The following is a 17,086-nucleotide window of genomic DNA, read 5'->3' on the forward strand; positions in this document are numbered from 1 at the left end:
AATAGTAGGATGATATAGTATACTTAGAATGTAATTCCACAAAATTGACTGATTGATTCCTCAACAAAAACATCTATTGATTATATACAAATTGCTATTATCATTATCATATTATACAATACAAATTACTATAGGTATTCCCTGTTTTCATATCATACAACGAAATGAAAATGGAATATTAAAATTAAAAAAATATAAAAATTCGAAAGATTTCACACATTTATAAATATCGAACGTAAATATAAAATGCATTGTTTTGAATCTTTCTGGTAACTTATTAATAAAGCAAATGGCTAGTCAGCTAAGAAATCATTATAATGTAGAACATGTAATTTTAAATAACATTAATTGTTGAATATTCATGTGACATAAAAATCCAAATAACATCTACAATATTTATACTGTAAAAAAACTGTCTTTATCTTATAAATGAATGTAAACTTTTTGGATTGATTCACCAGTAAGAAGGTTCTTATAATTAAAATCAGGTACAAAACTATTTTACAATAAAATGATGGTACGACAAAGCATGATGTCAAAATTATTTATACATACATACGTTGGCTAATTCACTATAATAAAAAAACAATTCAATATACATTTGACTGTATTTACACAACTACTTATAATATGTAAGTATACAGTTATATCTATATGAGATCTAGTATAACACATTTGCTAAACTTAACCGAACATACATTTTTTTTGAGTAGATATTTTTAAATTCGAATTGGTTATAATAATAATGTAATTATGGAACACGAATTTACTGTTTTTTTTTTCATACAATTAATGTACTTCATTTTTTAAATGGCGGCCGTAGACAAGTATCTTTAGGGTATAGTAAGCCAAAATACGAGTTTTTACAAATATTTAGTTGGATATCTCAAACTCCGGGAACTTGATTTTGTAACACACGTTTGTGACATACATTTAAAATTTTTATTATACCTATGCAAGACAAAAGGAAGCCACTTGTCTATATAGAAATGTGTTAAATATATTAGCCACATATTTTGATATAACAATGTAGAATGATTCATATTCACAAAGCCAAGTAATCCACATAAAAAGCACAGTCAATAATAACATTCATTACAAATAACTAATTAATCGAATCAAATTAAATAATATTAAGTTTCTCATAAAAGCTAGGCAGTATTAATAGGAATGTGTATGTCAGGTGTAAATTGCATTTAATGTCAGATTAATTATGGTCAGATATTGTCTATCTACTTACAAAACGAAGGGCCATGTTCACGGATAACATAAAAGTCTGTTATTCTACAACTGATTACTTTGAATGTTGAACGTAAAAAACATGGTTAACAGTTGTTTTAAGAAAACTGACGTTTATGTTGTCGTTGAAATTGGACCTTAGCGTACAAATTAAGCTTTAAAAATAAATGTTGAATTACTAGTGAAATGTCCAGAGAATAAATGTCATAGTCTTAATAATATTGAAGCAAGTACCGCCCGCGGAATAATAACTATCTCACGTACATATGTACTTTAAAAAATCATGAAATATAAAACATATAGCGAATTGTATTGATTTGCAAAGCGAGGAAGACTGACAATTTAATATCTTCACATTTCTACAAAATCACGACATTGCAAGCATGATGCATACGCATCCAAATTAGTAAAAAAAATATAAAGGTACTTAAAGTAACTGTATGCCTTTGCATAATCGAATTCTCCCGTTAATAATCCTTTCTTACGACCTATTTCTGACAGCCGTTTATCAAACTGAATTCCAATGACATCCGAGTACATACCTTTCTTCTATATCTGGATAAAAGCGGTTTATAGTAAGTGTACGAGTAGCATGCCGACCGCGGCGCCGGCGCATAGTCCCACGCTGAGCATTGTCGCGATTAATCCTGATGCTTTCTCACGCTCATGAAGTTCTACCACCCTGGAAAAAATATTTTAAATGTGAAGGCGTATTTTGAACATACCGGCCGAATTGAGAACCTCCTCCTTTTTGGGTAGTCGGTTAAAAAGGAACACAATTTTCGTCAAAGTCTGATAGTTTTTTGAAATTAGACTAATTAAATTAGGACTTCTTCACAGTTACATTGATAAGATATAAACAACCCGTTTTACCTATGTAAGTTTTTGATTCGAAAACACCATACTGTATATATTTTTGTATGACCCAAGTGCAATTAGAATAATGATTCATTAGACAGCTCCCGGTTACTGCAGTTGATTGATAACAATATAACATTGTGTACAATTGGAATGTAGTGATTAATTTGTGGTATATTCAGTACATGCCTGTTGGACTTTAGATGGACTCGCTCATTTGATTCACTTTACAAGAAAATAAAATTGTAGTCTAGTAAAGTTTACCTAGAATTAAAATTGTATCTATTTCCTTGCAAAGTGCTATGACTGATAAACAACAAATAAAGCCAAAAATATTTGAATGCAATTAGAATTAAGTTCGGTGCATAATTTAAAATTGTTTTATAGATATAGCAGACTCTGCACTAATGTATTTGTTTATCATAGAAAGTTTAGATAACCTAATTTACCAGACACCGTACATAGTCGGGGTCACATTGATAGCTAACCACGTGTTTGTTTAGAATAACTGTTATTTTGTAGCCTTTTCTCAACTATGTTGGGGTCGGTTTCTAGTCTTATCGGATGCAGCTGAATACCAGTGTTTTACATGGAGCGACTGCCTATCTGACCTCCTCAACCCAGTTACCCGGACCTTTTGGTGAGACTGGTTTTCAGACTTTCTGGTTTCTAATTACTCATAACAACTGCCGAAGATGCTCAAATAAGTCGGGATCCATCAATTAATCGTGCCTTCCGAAACACGGAAGTACTCGTCACGATAAGACGGCCACCCATCCACGGATCGATCGCGTCAAGCGTTGCTTAACCTTACGTGCTCTTCACAGAAGCTAGTCTGAAGTAATAAGTAGGTACTAAGTCTTACCTGGTAGCATTAATCATGACGATATTAGTGAGGTATCCATTAGTGAAGGCGAAGACTATCATGATGATGATATACTCCCAGTCCCACATGAACACGACGGGGAGATGCTTGCGAGGCTGCGCGTTACATAGCATCAGCATCGGTACGCCAATCACACGTAGGACAGAGGCGAAGGCGATTATCCATTGGTTTGTTGGCTGGAAATGGAGATTGCATTTTGTTACTTAAACCGGCTGTTTCGTACCTTGAGGCTCAAGTTCATCGACAGCATAAACGTCAGTTTCCTTAAAACAACTTTTACTATGAATTTTTACGTGCTGACAAGTTCCAAAGTAAAAGCAGGCCTCTGTCACTCGACGTACTTGCGCGCGATAAATGCCTACAGCTCGCTGGGTTACCGGTAGCCCCACGCGGCACAGGGCTTTCGACAGCCGCTCGCGACGCGCGCGTTTTATGTTTATTATTTTTATTTGTGAACATGACGACCTCTGGCCAGTTATGTGCTGTGCTTGTGCAGTAAAAGAAAAATATAAAGCTTTCGTTTTTCCGTTTACCTAGAGATGTAGACAGGTCAATTATTGTTTATTTTTTATTTGGTTTTTAAAATTATCTAGTAAACTGAAGAACTATTTTGATTTGTGTAGGTGTATATGTGACTATTTTAGGAAAATATAAAGGTTTCCTATTATATATGTATAGGCATTTAGAAATATTTTATACCTATGTATGAATATACATAGGTTTCTATTAAGTAAAAATACTTATCTTCTTTGTCATTATAGATACTTATACCTTATACTTAGTTATACATGCAATGATTACCGAGTTTTGTAGCTAAAAACATTTCGAGTATAAGTAGGTATAGTTTTCGTCCAACTAAATGGTGGCTTGGAACATTGCATCTATCGCTGAGCAGAAACCAATTTTGGGTAAGTAGGTATGTATCAGCGGTCAGCGGTGTTGTGCCAGGGGTAATAGGTAAGTATAGAATACTTGCGTGTTCTGTGCTCGAAAAGTAGTTGGGCACCTCCATTGATATTCGGGAAGACAGTTACAAATAAGCGTTACTTTGTTCCCTATTTAATTGTAAGAGGCAACCCTACGCTCGCTGTCGGCACGGTCGCGGTCACTGAACTGTGCGCTAACGCATTGAAATAACAATCGAGCGCTGGAGTTTTTAAGGTTCATTTTCTAACGCAGCTATGAATTTGTAGGTAGTTTGGGAACTTGTAGGTGCTTATAACAGTAGGTATGGACTTTTTTGTATGGAGTGATTTATCTGTTACGTAGTAACTATTATATAATCTGTGGTAAAAGTTTGTTTTAAGCAAAACGGACGGTTAAGTTGTCGGTGAATTTGGGCCTTAATTTTATCTATTTATGAGAAGATTTATTTTTTATGAACGTACCTAGTAAGTACGTAGGTTCTCGCAAAAATAAATGGCGCGGCGGTAAGTTCTGAGAAAAACGCGAGCATGTCAAGTATAAGAATTCAGTAGTAGAAATTCGCGTGAAGCCATTGGATTAGCTGCCATTGAATTGATAATACAAAGAAGCGTTAAAATGCTGTCTTGAATAACAATTAGGAACTAGGAACCTACATAATACTTTCGTTCTACCTAAACGGATTAAAAATACTGACAGAAGCGTCGGTTATAAGTACCTATACAAAGATTAGATGAAAGTAGCAGCATTTATTTTAGTTGTATTTAATTAGGTAAATGCAGTTTAACAATATCGACACCACAATTGCAGCTACAGTTTAGACGGAAAATTGACGTAACCTATACATACATTAAGTTTATTGCTCTGCGCGATAAAATATTTCTACAAACAATGGATGCATATTTTCATCATTTAATCGGAACTAATCCTATATGGATAGCAGTATATTCTGTCACCGTATTTTGTTATTCAAATATACTTCTTTCGCGATAACATGATATCCTTGACAGTTAATTTTTTTTCCTGTCACGCTTGTGTGGTAAATAACGTCGAAAGGTTTCTTGTCTATAAATCTTGCAAAAATATTGGTTTATAAAAACATAAGTAAATAAGTTTCATGTTTAGGGCACTTACTCGCAACAGGAATCCGGCTACCAATCGTCCAGCGTAGTCTCCGCAGTTGAAGATTAAATAGTTCACCACAGGAACGAAGAATATATCTGGAAAAATACATTTTAAATTCTCAATGAATAGGTACATACAATACAAGGATTAACATACATATATCTATCTACAGTAAATGAACCACATAGTACTTCATTTGTCTATGCCGATAACGGACGGAAACTAATTTCCACTTGTACTGAAGTGGGAGATTATACAGAAAGGTAAAGGTCTTTGCAAACACGCATAAGAGCCAGAGGCAATATAAGTACCTAAGTATATTTTTTAAGAACAAGTGCACCATTTTAACCGATTTTGATAGAATGTTATGTAGAACTTACGGTCATTCTATGGATGGATGTAAGGACCTTTCATGCTTGTATTTGACATAGTCGTTCTGAAATAGTGATGCATAGTGAAACAATATCAAAATGAGGCAAAAATACTCACTATTCCAATCAGTGCCAGCCGTAGCGGGATGAGACTCCACCAGCACAGTCACAGCGGGGTACACCGCCATACTTATCGCGAACACAGCGAAGATACTAAACGCGTACACCCATACTTTCTTGATCACCAACGTCATATACACCTCCCTATGTCTGTTCGCCGCTATGCCTCCCGACCCACGAAGAATATGATATGTAAAGAAGTCAATCTTGTATAATAAGGCGTAGGAAATCAATGACGTCACGACCATTATGTCAGCTATAACGAAGTATATTAAAGCACTGTGTAAAGGGGATATTTTGAAGGCAAGGGATATGATTTGGGCGATTGCGGCTATGATCCCGCCTAGAGATTGGCCGCTGACTACGGCAGCCATGTATTCTTTGGAGAATCGGCTCGCGATTCCTACTAGGCCGCCAATGAAGACTGCGCTGGCAGCTGGAAAAGACAATTCAGTTTTTACATACATTGTTTTGTACATATTGCAAGGTGGCTTTGTCATCAGCCGAATAGGTCTGATAGCTGGTCAGGAAAAAGAAGAAAACGTAATGAAATTGGGGTTTGAAATAGAAGGCCGAGTATATAAATGAGTGCCGCTTTTAGATTGCTTTATTTCTGGCAAAGGTATTTTATGCTGGTATACTTCTTTTTGGGACCTTTTCAGAGCGAGTTTCTTTGTTCAATATTTTGGGTCGTTTAACGAAATTAATGCTTTATAGATCGAAACATAATATAATCCTGTCTCAGGCTACATCATACGTGAGTCAGACGCCAGTTGCTAAACCAGATTTGGTGAACGAAGTCAATATGATAATCTTTTTTTGGCACGAATGTGTAGAACAAAAAATTACCTTGAAATTGTAATAATAATGTCAATGGGGTCACCTACCTAATTGGTTCGCCAGGTAGAAATCTAAATTTCTTTGTGGACTATGTTTTGAAAATATTTTTGAATAGCACTGAATACCTACGGGTCCTTCTTTCGAATATCATTTAAAACATAAAGATACATAAGCCGCTTTCTGGTATTTACTATTGTGCCTGTAATTTTTTATGTACAAAGTTGAAGAGTTCTTTTGTTTCAACGTGCTAATCTCAGGAACTACTTTACGAAGTAACTATTAAGGTAATCTGGGCTACTGGGTCGAAATGAAAAAAAAAAAACAAGTGCGCAGAGTAGGTAGTTTCCACGGTATGCGGGCGAAACCGTTTGCAGAAGCAAGTTGTTAACAAAAATATCTTTTGCCCCAATTATAATTTCAAATCCAATAACATGTTCTTGAGTCTTTGTACTAGTTTTAAATTGAAAACAGAATGCAAGGAATCTTTTATCGGGTAACAAAATCTTTAATCTTTTAATGATATTCCCCCAAGTAAGTAATATATTGTAGTGACCGTGAAACACAAGCTAGGTCATGCTATAAAGTCACGCAAGGCTTTGAGTAAGGTTCGCAGACCATGGTGTATTTATTTACTAACATTATGTAGGTCGACTATAAATATAGGTAGCTAGATTATACAGTAAATGTGAGAGGTTGTAAGTATTAATATACCTAGTATGTTAGATACATGAGATACATCTCACAAAAATAATATTAATGAACAATTCCTATAAAAAATGTTTTGTTCGTAGACTCCAGGCATGAATAGATTTCAGGAATTCTTCAGCGTACCTACAGATAAAAGTGTACCTACCTAATGATAATGTTCCTGACTACCAGTTTAACTAAGAGTTATTGGGATACCTAGCCGGGTTTCTGGGTAGAGGGCAGATAGGTTCTATGTAAAACTTTGGTTCTCAGCTGCACCCGGTTACACTAGAAGTCGACCCCAACATAGGGAAAGATCTAGGCAGATGATTATAATATTCATAAACAACAGCGCTAAATTATATCCAGCTTTATGAGCTGGGTAAAATCTGTTCTGTGCATAATCTTGCAAACAGTTGACTCATTTCTTAATTTCCCACGTAAATCTATTCAAATATGGTGCACAAACATTGTAAATAAAACGTAGATAAGGTGCAATTAAACCAGCATACAAGGAAAACCCATATCTTAAGCTTTATACTACCTACTGTTTAAACTTACGAAAACATAAAAGAAAATATACCTAGGAGAAATAGATAAGTTCTTAACGCTCTGGTTCATGACCAAAACAACACCTTACAAGAGGGATTTTTATCTTTTAAAGCGGATTAAATTTCAGGAAAATAATTTTCTAAAAATGACACCTCGAATATGAACTTTTGATTACATAACAAATAGCTTTTTCCCGTGGCTTCACCCGCATCCCGTGGAAACCACTTCTTGAGCCGGATAAAATATGGCCTATGTCACCCTGGGATAGTGTAGCTTTCCGACAGTGAATACATTTTTAAATATGTACTTAGCTTCAGTGGTTTCGGAGCCTTTAAGAAACGTAACATAGATTTCGACTGTCAATTATTTCATCTAAATCGAAACTCATCATCCTCCGAGCCTTTTTCCCAACTATGTTAGGGTCGGCTTCCAGTCTAACCAGGCTTAGCTGAGTACCAGTGCTTTACAAGGAGCGATTGCCCTATCTGACCCCCTCAACCCAGTTACCCAGGCAACCCAATACCCCTTGGTTAGACTGGTGTCAGACTTACTGGCTTCTGACTACCCGTAACGACTGCCAAGGATGTTCAATCTAAATTGAAACAACGATGATATAATATTTATTCAGTAGGTAACAAAGAGAAAATAAACGAAACGTGACCCAGATATGAAGCAAACATTATATTATCGAATGCATCAGCACTCGAGGCAGTTAGGTCAAATGCACATCTGCATAATTGTACTTAACATCTTTATTTACATATTGATAAGCAATAATTTGTATGCCCCTATCAAATGGTTCGTTTGATCAACAGAAAATGTATTCAAATGAATGGTCAATCTAGTTTTCCTGGACAAAAGAACATGATGCGAACAAACGTATGTAGGTCTTTAGAATTAGATCTATCAAGAATCTTCAATCCAGGTTATTGCAACCTAGGTTTCAAAGGGTCGTGATATCATGCAGCTTTGGAAAGTAGCTCAGCATTTAAGAAAACCCTAGGACTACAACCGAGATGAAAATTATGATGAATGGTATATTTAGATCAGCCGCAATTTTACAGCGAATACTAAAAAATAACTTGGCTTAACTTTGCTAATCTATTAATCGGCACAGCTAGTACTTATCGAATTATTACGTCATCCGGATATAAAAAATGCTTAAAAATAGGTATGAAAGTAGGTACTCAAACTATTTTTGTATTCTAAAACATCGTTTTGGAATGATATCCGCTTTATAAACAGATGTAACTGCGATTTAGTATACGATATGATAAGACAACATTGCGAATCACAATGTCCCAATTGTAAAACGATCTTTATCATGTAAGATAACCCCCTATAACAAGACCTAATTACATCATCATCAGTCATTTGTATTTTTAATTATGACTTCTAGTTTCTGAATCAGGCTCAAGTTCACCGACAACATAAACGTCAGTTTTTCTCAAAACAACCGTTTACTTTGAAGACTGAATGAGAAAATTCACAGTAAACCGTTGTTTTAAGAAAACTGTGTTTTATGCTATTGGTAACTCGGCCTTATGATATGTGAAAACATGACAAACTTTCTACGAGCAAGGAAATACGCAAACAATTTTGTTTAATGCCGTCATCAAAAGGATGTTTAGATGGTGTTTATTACTGGCTTAATTTCTCAAATATACATAATAATATGATTCACCATAAGCACCTTACAAAATCATGTCATCATATTAGTCATTTTACACTCATCACTTATTTAAATATAAAGCATTAATTTATTTTAATTATTAAAGGTAAAACTTCTTTGCCGAAAACATAGCAATCGTATGTCAGTTAGGACATTTTATTTATTTATAATTATATTTGAAAGTAAATAGAAGTAATTTATGGTCAGAACTAATTTTCGTAGGAAAATTTCAACTGTGCTTACTAAATATACTCATGAGATTACAGCCTGGATGGACAGACAGATGGACGCACTCACAGTAATAGGGTCCCGTTTCTCCCCTTTGGGTATGGTACCCAAAAATAAATACAGATAGACTTACCAGTCATAATAACGACAGACACAATAGTGATGATAAAGAACGTGTTCTGCCATTCATCCGTGTTGATCTGCACAAATGTGGTCGTCACCAGGAAGCATATTGTCACTATAATCAGTGAGCCTTGTAGTCTTGCCTTTAATGGCACTCTGGAAGAAATATAACAATATTCATTATTCTATCTAAGTAACACCCTTTATGTTTAGGATAAAAACAATGTCACTGAGACTTTTGGCTGGCATTACACACGGATATTGTTTTTGATTCTTATTCTGCTATCAAGGAAGGAGAAAAAAAGAAAACAAATCATAATAATCAGTTCAGTTGATCTTGAGTTGTGCTTGAACAAACAAACTTTGTTCTCAGTATTTTTTTTATAGGCACACAGTTTTATCAACAGTCTTAATATTTTTATACCACTATGAATCAGGCCTTATTTAATAAATCTCATAGTCAGATAGGCTCAAGGTCAGAAGGCAATAATTCAATAGAAACAACAAATAATTGTTTTTAAAGGTGATTAGCAATAAAACTGTTAATTGATATAATTTATTTGTAATCTTTATTTTATTGTTATGAAGTAAACCTTCCAATAATAATTAGTACTCATTATCATTAACTATGAATTTACAAACACTAATTAGATAGTTGTTGTGTTATTATTTTTCACTTTTAGTTGTGAAGAATGACATTATTTGCTAATATGTATGTGCATATCAAGAGCTTTTGATCTCTAAATAGATTGCTTGTTTTAAGTGGTGGTCTGACTAGTTTTTGTTTATGGTAATTAACTTATGGGCCAGACATGTAAATGAAAAATATTCACCAATTGAACAAAGAGTATGTGATCACTTAATATTGTTTAGTTGATTTATTAGAGAAAATACAAGATTTTGCCCAGAACTTGGTCTGTGTGCCGGGGCATCTAAACACACATAAAGTCTCTAGATTGCCTATCACTAAGCCAATTTTCATCTCAATCAGTTCAGATGGTATAGCAGTATCGTGCGACACACCGATTTATCTATAGATTTAATGAAGATGTTCCTCTTCCAAAATAAAGCAACCTAATGGATTTTGGAAGTAACTTTACATACATATCAGCATAACATATAAGCTACTTTTCATACTGGTGTGGGAATTAGTTCCCTCAGCAAGAGGATGAAACCACTGATAAAAGCTTGTTTAATACATTTGTTAAGATCAATAAATAAATTATACTTACAAGTGTCCATATAAAGAGTTCAGTATGAGGAACAATAAATTAGGAATGGCCGTTGCCACGTTGAGGTACGAAGTGAACTCGGCTTGAAATGGCGTCTTCCGAACCACCATCGTGAGATTATTTGGTGTGACATCTCGGAACTTGTACATCCAATACTACAAACAACAAGAATATACTTTAAAAATACAATATAAAATTAAAAATTATATTTGGGAGTTCCGATTTTTTTTCAGCACATTCTGAGATACATTAATTACTTCTTGTATACAATAGAAACAGAAACTCGACAGGGCCAGTGCACCAAGGCTTATCCTTAAACCTCAAGGTTTTATAAATATTGTAATGTTTACACACTATTAAATTAATTATTAGCAATAATACACAAAGAATGCAATGCTACAATTAGGAATTAGACCTATTCATAGATAATAATTAAGGTCATCTAACGAAAAAACCAGCCAAAACAGCGTGAAGGTCAATTTCTTGGTCGCATTTCAGAAATTCGAAAAAAGAACACTTACATCATTGGCGGTGATCAAAAAATTCCAGGGCACTAGTGATGTTACTCCGAACAGGTAGAACAGTATGTACACAATGCAGTACTTGTCTCTAGGCTGCTCGCCAGCGTCCAATACCTTCGTGGAACATGAGTCAGTCACCAGCTCTCGCTCTTCAGAATCGTCAATAACTTCTTCCTCGTTTTCAATACTCTCTATAGCGTCAGTATTAATAGACCCTGTCGTATCCATTGTTACCGTAAAACACTACGGTTCAATTAATAAACTAAAATTTTCTAATACTCTTCAGTACGTATTTTGTTTCTATTGTAGGGCTTCTAGGGTTTGTTTGACGATTAAGCACTTGCACATGTATATGTTTTGTTTTGATTTAGGTTTTCAGTCACTTTTCACTTAAACATTATGAGAAAATTAATATTATTTAATTATTTTTGTTCGATCGAATCGAGTATTGAATAACAGCTGTCAATACATGCGTCAAACAAATTCAACTGATTCACAACCACAGACTATTTAGAGGACGTCAGAATTTACTGAACGAACGCAACTGAATGAATGATTACAACAACAAAACGCGCGTCGCTTCTTCGACCAATCACAGAATACTAGTGTTGCGTTGTCAAAAATATTTCTAAGATCTGGCAGAAACATTGATTTATTTATAAATTGCAAATTGCTGTAATGACTATTAAGTCAATACTGTTTAATTATTATCCTTTATTAACGAGGTTATTGTTTGCCCATTAGGTCTGGCACTTTAGCGTCTTTAGCATTCATAGATAATCGATATTGATCGACTGATAAAATATACCGACGAATTTAAGGGCCGTCTTTTTGTGAAGTCGGTTGAAAAGGGCAGTCAACTAAGACTTATTAGTTAGATAGGGCTGGTATTGGTACAAAGAAAAGTTAGGGTGTATTTTGATGGGAAGAGGCTGAACATGATGTGGATAATTTAAATAAAACATGATTTGTTATGAAAATACTGTGTCAAATTTTATTAATATTTCATCAGTTGATTAAATCATTATATTTGTCAAACTAACTAAATACTTTACTATTATTCTTGTACAATTTACATTTAAAGCATGAACATTAGGTCATAATATTTTAATACATGTAATCATGTAAAAAACTTAGTCATAAATCTTTATAAAATAAGGCAGTAAGTAATATTTTATAAATACAGTCTGCAGTCGAAAGTTTTTTAGTGATAAGCTGAAGGTAAATATTAAATTCCATGGAAACATAGTATTAAAGCATGGTAAAGTTATAATAAAACTTCGTTTTGTACAGAACACGAAAAGAAAGTTGTAATAGACAGAAGTTTGTAAGGTCTTTATAAAAGCAATCGGGAAATATAAAATAACATCAATAAGATTAAAAATTAATTACACTTTATAACTATTGTATATGGAAAGACTGTATCTTACAACTAATTTATAGTTACCTACTTACATAATTTTGTCAAATAAACATTGTTAAGACATTCAACACTTAAGGACGGACGTGCGAAAAATACGTATCTAATATTGCATCATAAACATTAATTACAATTACAATTACAGTATACGCCTTTTAGGTACCTACTCCTTTTGTGATACATGCAAATATATTTTACTTAATAAAAACTTATTAATAAGGCATCCATTTGTCCATAAGGCGCAGCATTAGAATTTAATTTGTTTACTTCATTATGAGATCGATCACCTCTGGTAATTTGCAAAGTCATTATGACTTAAAATACTATACATACACATATTAACTAAATTACCTATAGGGACAGAATATAAGATAAAGTTGGAATGTCAGAAGTATAAAATGCACTTGTATAGATAACGCGCATGAAACTAAATGCAAGAAAAAATAAATATCTCGATAAAGACATCATAAATCAGTCTTTTCTTTGCTTTTCTACTTTACGATAGGATGGTGTGATCAACTCCTTTAGACATACTATTTATTAATAGTCACGGCCATGTCTAGGCCTTGTTAAGTAACACTTATGCTCGTATTCGTTATTTTCGAGTTAATGCTCACTACATAGCAGTTTCTAATGGCTGACTGTGTGACCTGCTAGCTTCCGACATAGGCAACGGACTTGTATCACCATCTTCGAAGTCGAAATTTGTTTCTAATAATGCCTCAGATTTAGATCTGTGGTGTAATTCTGGTAATGGCGAATCATCGAACTCTCTGGAAAGATCTTGCGGACTGGAATCGTAACTGGGGATGTTGTCAGATGCAGTGGTATCGTATGCACTAGAATATACCGGTGGGTGAGGGGGACTTGGTAGGTTGTCTTCGTAATATTGCTGCTGATCTAGAAAATAAATTAAAATAAGTTTAACATTTGATTTTACAACATCACTAAAATAATATTGTCAGTTATTGCACTGCACTAATTCTATTATTTAGTTCGGTCTTTTACTGTCAAACAAAAGTCAATCAAAACGGTTTTCGATCTGAAAGCGCGGGACTTTTTTTCCAGATTTGTAGAAGAAATTCAACGACACGATATCTACTGAATTACTTTTCAGCACAGATGTATTTATAGGTAGGTACTGCTGTATTTTTTAATTGCTCACAATTAGAATGGGACAAAATACATATAATTCAACATTTTTGTAACAAGTTTCTATATTTACCTGCAATATTATTTCTTTGTCCGAAAGTAGTGGTCGGCACTGCTCCCGGTTGAGGCTGCTCCGGCATTTTGGACCTCAACTCCATTAGGAAGGACAGTTTAGGTTGGGCGCCGTAGCTGCCGGCCGGAGCCCCGTACGGCCCGTATATCTTCCCCGCTCTTTCTAATTGCCTCTTCATAGTATCACCGTCTTCAGAGTTATCTCTCAATGGCAATGTGTCTGATGTGAAGTACTGAGAATCACTCCGCGGAGACAACGTATACTCGTCAGGAGGCGACCTCATACCGTCTCCATGATGAAGTATAGGTATCTCTTCTGTAGCCACCGTATTTATCGACGGCGCCCCACTCGCTGTCCCCGAGTTGTCTCTATATCCTTCATTCCTAAACGCTAGGTTATACGGCCTCGTGTTATTTTGTGGCACGGAATATTCTGGAGTGATAGGTTTCTTAACAAATGTGGAGTGTGTGAGCGGCATCACATTTGGATTGGGGTTGTGTGCCTCGTAAATGTCGAAGCTTTGGTTGTCGTCCATTGAAGAGTTGAACTGACTCTTTTCCATTGATTCCATTGATGTTGTTGAGGCCAGCATTTTTCTGTAGTCTGAGCCTTTCGTTAACGTGTCAGTGGAGCGGGTGCTCTGTAGAAAGACCACAATTTATTAAGTATCTTGCCTTTGGCAGTCTATAGGTTCTGCATGAACATAGTTCAACTGATAATGGATAAGGTCTTACCATCTGAGCAAGTTTTCTTCTGTAAGGCGTGTCAGGGAAGCCGCCGTTAATACTGCCGATGGATCTTACTGAATGCAACGACTGCCGAATCGAGTTGCGCCGTTCTAATCTTTGGACGTGTCTGGGGAAACGATACAAATAGATAGAAATACATAGAGACACAAATATCATTCACAGATCATATACATGATATGAATAAAGACATTCCTTACACTTGATGTTATGTTAGTAAGTCCTAAATAAGTATGAAGGTTACAAACCTGTGTTTAGACTTTGAATACCAGCAGATCAGAGCAGCTCCAACCAACAAGACGGCAGCTATCAGTACTCCAATGAACGCCACAGCAAGAGTATCCCCACGCCACGACATTGGGTCGATCATGATTTTCGGGTCTGAGAATCGAAAATGAGAATCGAGTTATTAATGCATTACTTAGTTCCCGTAAAAAGTTTAAATCTAATACATTTTTGAATACATCAAGTGAATAAACCAAGTGAAGCAATAGAGAAAAAAAGTCAAGAAACAAAAACTCACCAATTTCGCAAATAAAAGCGTTCTTCTGATTACAATCAGTGATTTCGACATTCGAAAACGCAAACGAAGTGCACTGAGTAACATAGTCGATATGGTTGACCCAAACTCGGTCTCCGTATTGGAACCACTGGTTTTGACGGTTGATAAACTCGTAAAGAGCTGCGTAGTTCCCTGTTACGTACGGCATTGATGCGTTGTCCGACTGCAAAAAAAAGGTCATAAAAAACTTGTTTTGTGTAAACTAGGAACCGGTCGCCACCCTTTGGGTTCGAAACCATAAAAAGACAAGGGATAATAACATGACTAATGGACCTTCGTCGTCAGAAATATTTTTTGTTGCCGTTTTTTTGTATAGCAAAAAAATGGAGCTGGCCAAATGTTGTCAAATTAAGCCTATTATAATTTTATTTATGATCCTAAAGAGTGTGAAAGAGGAATCTCCATTCATACTTTTTTGCGTGTCTCATATCATAAAGCCCAATCAGGTTTCAAAAAAAGCAATGCTTACCAAACAGAATAATCTGGCTTCTTCATACGTCATCGGGGCTCCTACGTACATATAACAGGTTCCAGCAACCGCGTCCCAACCCGGAGGGCATTTTCCACCGCCCAGGACCGTTTGGTTATTCATATAGAATGGTCTATAGTCCACTTCTAAAAGCATTGGGTTATCACTCTGGTCTCTGATACGACCGGCCACAGCTAATGTTTCGTTGTAACTCCAGAAATTGTGCTTTGCATCGATTCGAGTACGCCACAAGTCAAGGGAACTAGAATTATACAAAAGAGATTAGAGTATGTCACAAAAAGTACAATACGATGATGTGCGAATGATTTGGAATGACTACAGTACTACGTCACTAATTTAAAACAAATAACCAAACTAGTTATGGAGTAAAGTTGTGCTATTAAAACATTTTAACGATGCAATTAGTGATTCAGACAGCTCTTTGCAGAAGAATGCCCCCAAACTCTGATTGCTAAAAGTACATATAACTAGCAGATGAAGAAGAACATGGTAATAAATAATAAACAGCTGAGAAATCAATGATCGAATTGTGTCAAAAATAAATAAAAGTTAAGAAAGCGAAGTTCAAAGTTGCAATGTAACTCATGCTAAGCCCTATACGTGCATTAGAAGAAGTGTGCCTGAGGTTAAAAGCTCATCCAATATAAAACTAGGTGTAAGTAGTAGATATTTAGGTGAAGGATGATATTGAATAGATCAAAATTTTGATCGTAAACTCACCTCATGACAGTCGGATTATAGTCAACAAAGCTATTGTCCGGGTAGCCATGCAACAAAAACATGCAAGATAATTATCTTTCCTTGTAAAAATACATAATTAACATGCGAGGGAAATAAAAGCATAAATATTCGATTTCGAAAGGGATATCATGATATTCATAAATATGATAATATCATCGAGATATAGGTACTCGTATTTAAACCTGTTACAAAGTGCTTCAAGATTGATCGGATAAAACATCCATTAGGTATTATAAAGACTAAATTTTAAGCCCGCGAGAATTTACCAAAAGCAAATAGGAATTATTAATCACAATATCGAAGCTATTAATCCAATCATTATTATCTGGTGGTAGTACTTACATAGATCTGTTGACTGTGATCATTTCGTAATCATTGTCGGGGTTGAAGAATATGTTGTCGACGTAGTTCTGACCGGCTGTTCCTGCAACAACTGTGGCTCGACCTTCTCTGTCAGTGGCATAGTTCCTGAAATGAAGATTTAATAAATTTGCTGTGAACAGATCTTCTTAGCATGTTTTTTG

General features: G+C 35.1%; 2 protein-coding genes across 2 annotated transcripts in view; both read right to left on the minus strand.

The window, feature by feature from the left end:
* Window positions 1-1,347: 1,347 nt before the first annotated feature.
* On the minus strand, window positions 1,348-11,953 carry LOC110384361 (equilibrative nucleoside transporter 3). Its single transcript, XM_021345615.3, has 7 exons — window positions 11,379-11,953; window positions 10,858-11,012; window positions 9,636-9,781; window positions 5,522-5,959; window positions 5,042-5,127; window positions 2,963-3,159; window positions 1,348-1,921 (listed from the first exon to the last, which is right to left on the minus strand). The coding sequence occupies exons 1-7, from the start codon at window positions 11,604-11,606 to the stop codon at window positions 1,810-1,812; spliced, it is 1,362 nt and encodes a 453-aa protein (XP_021201290.2). The 5' UTR covers window positions 11,607-11,953; the 3' UTR covers window positions 1,348-1,809.
* Window positions 11,954-12,686: 733 nt separating this feature from the next.
* Window positions 12,687-17,086, minus strand: part of LOC110384460 (protein bark beetle) — a 28,238-nt gene continuing 23,838 nt past the window's right edge. The window contains exons 7-14 of the mRNA XM_021345748.3: window positions 16,905-17,030; window positions 16,542-16,571; window positions 15,801-16,062; window positions 15,293-15,494; window positions 15,018-15,150; window positions 14,758-14,878; window positions 14,024-14,663; window positions 12,687-13,698 (exon numbers count right to left, since the gene is read on the minus strand). Of these exons, the coding sequence (XP_021201423.3) occupies window positions 13,415-13,698; window positions 14,024-14,663; window positions 14,758-14,878; window positions 15,018-15,150; window positions 15,293-15,494; window positions 15,801-16,062; window positions 16,542-16,571; window positions 16,905-17,030 (1,798 nt within the window). The 3' untranslated portion in view covers window positions 12,687-13,414. The remainder of the gene's footprint in view (window positions 13,699-14,023; window positions 14,664-14,757; window positions 14,879-15,017; window positions 15,151-15,292; window positions 15,495-15,800; window positions 16,063-16,541; window positions 16,572-16,904; window positions 17,031-17,086) is intronic.

The sequence above is a fragment of the Helicoverpa armigera genome, chromosome 13 (genome assembly GCF_030705265.1).
Source record: "Helicoverpa armigera isolate CAAS_96S chromosome 13, ASM3070526v1, whole genome shotgun sequence".
NCBI classification, from domain to species: Eukaryota; Metazoa; Arthropoda; class Insecta; order Lepidoptera; family Noctuidae; genus Helicoverpa; species Helicoverpa armigera.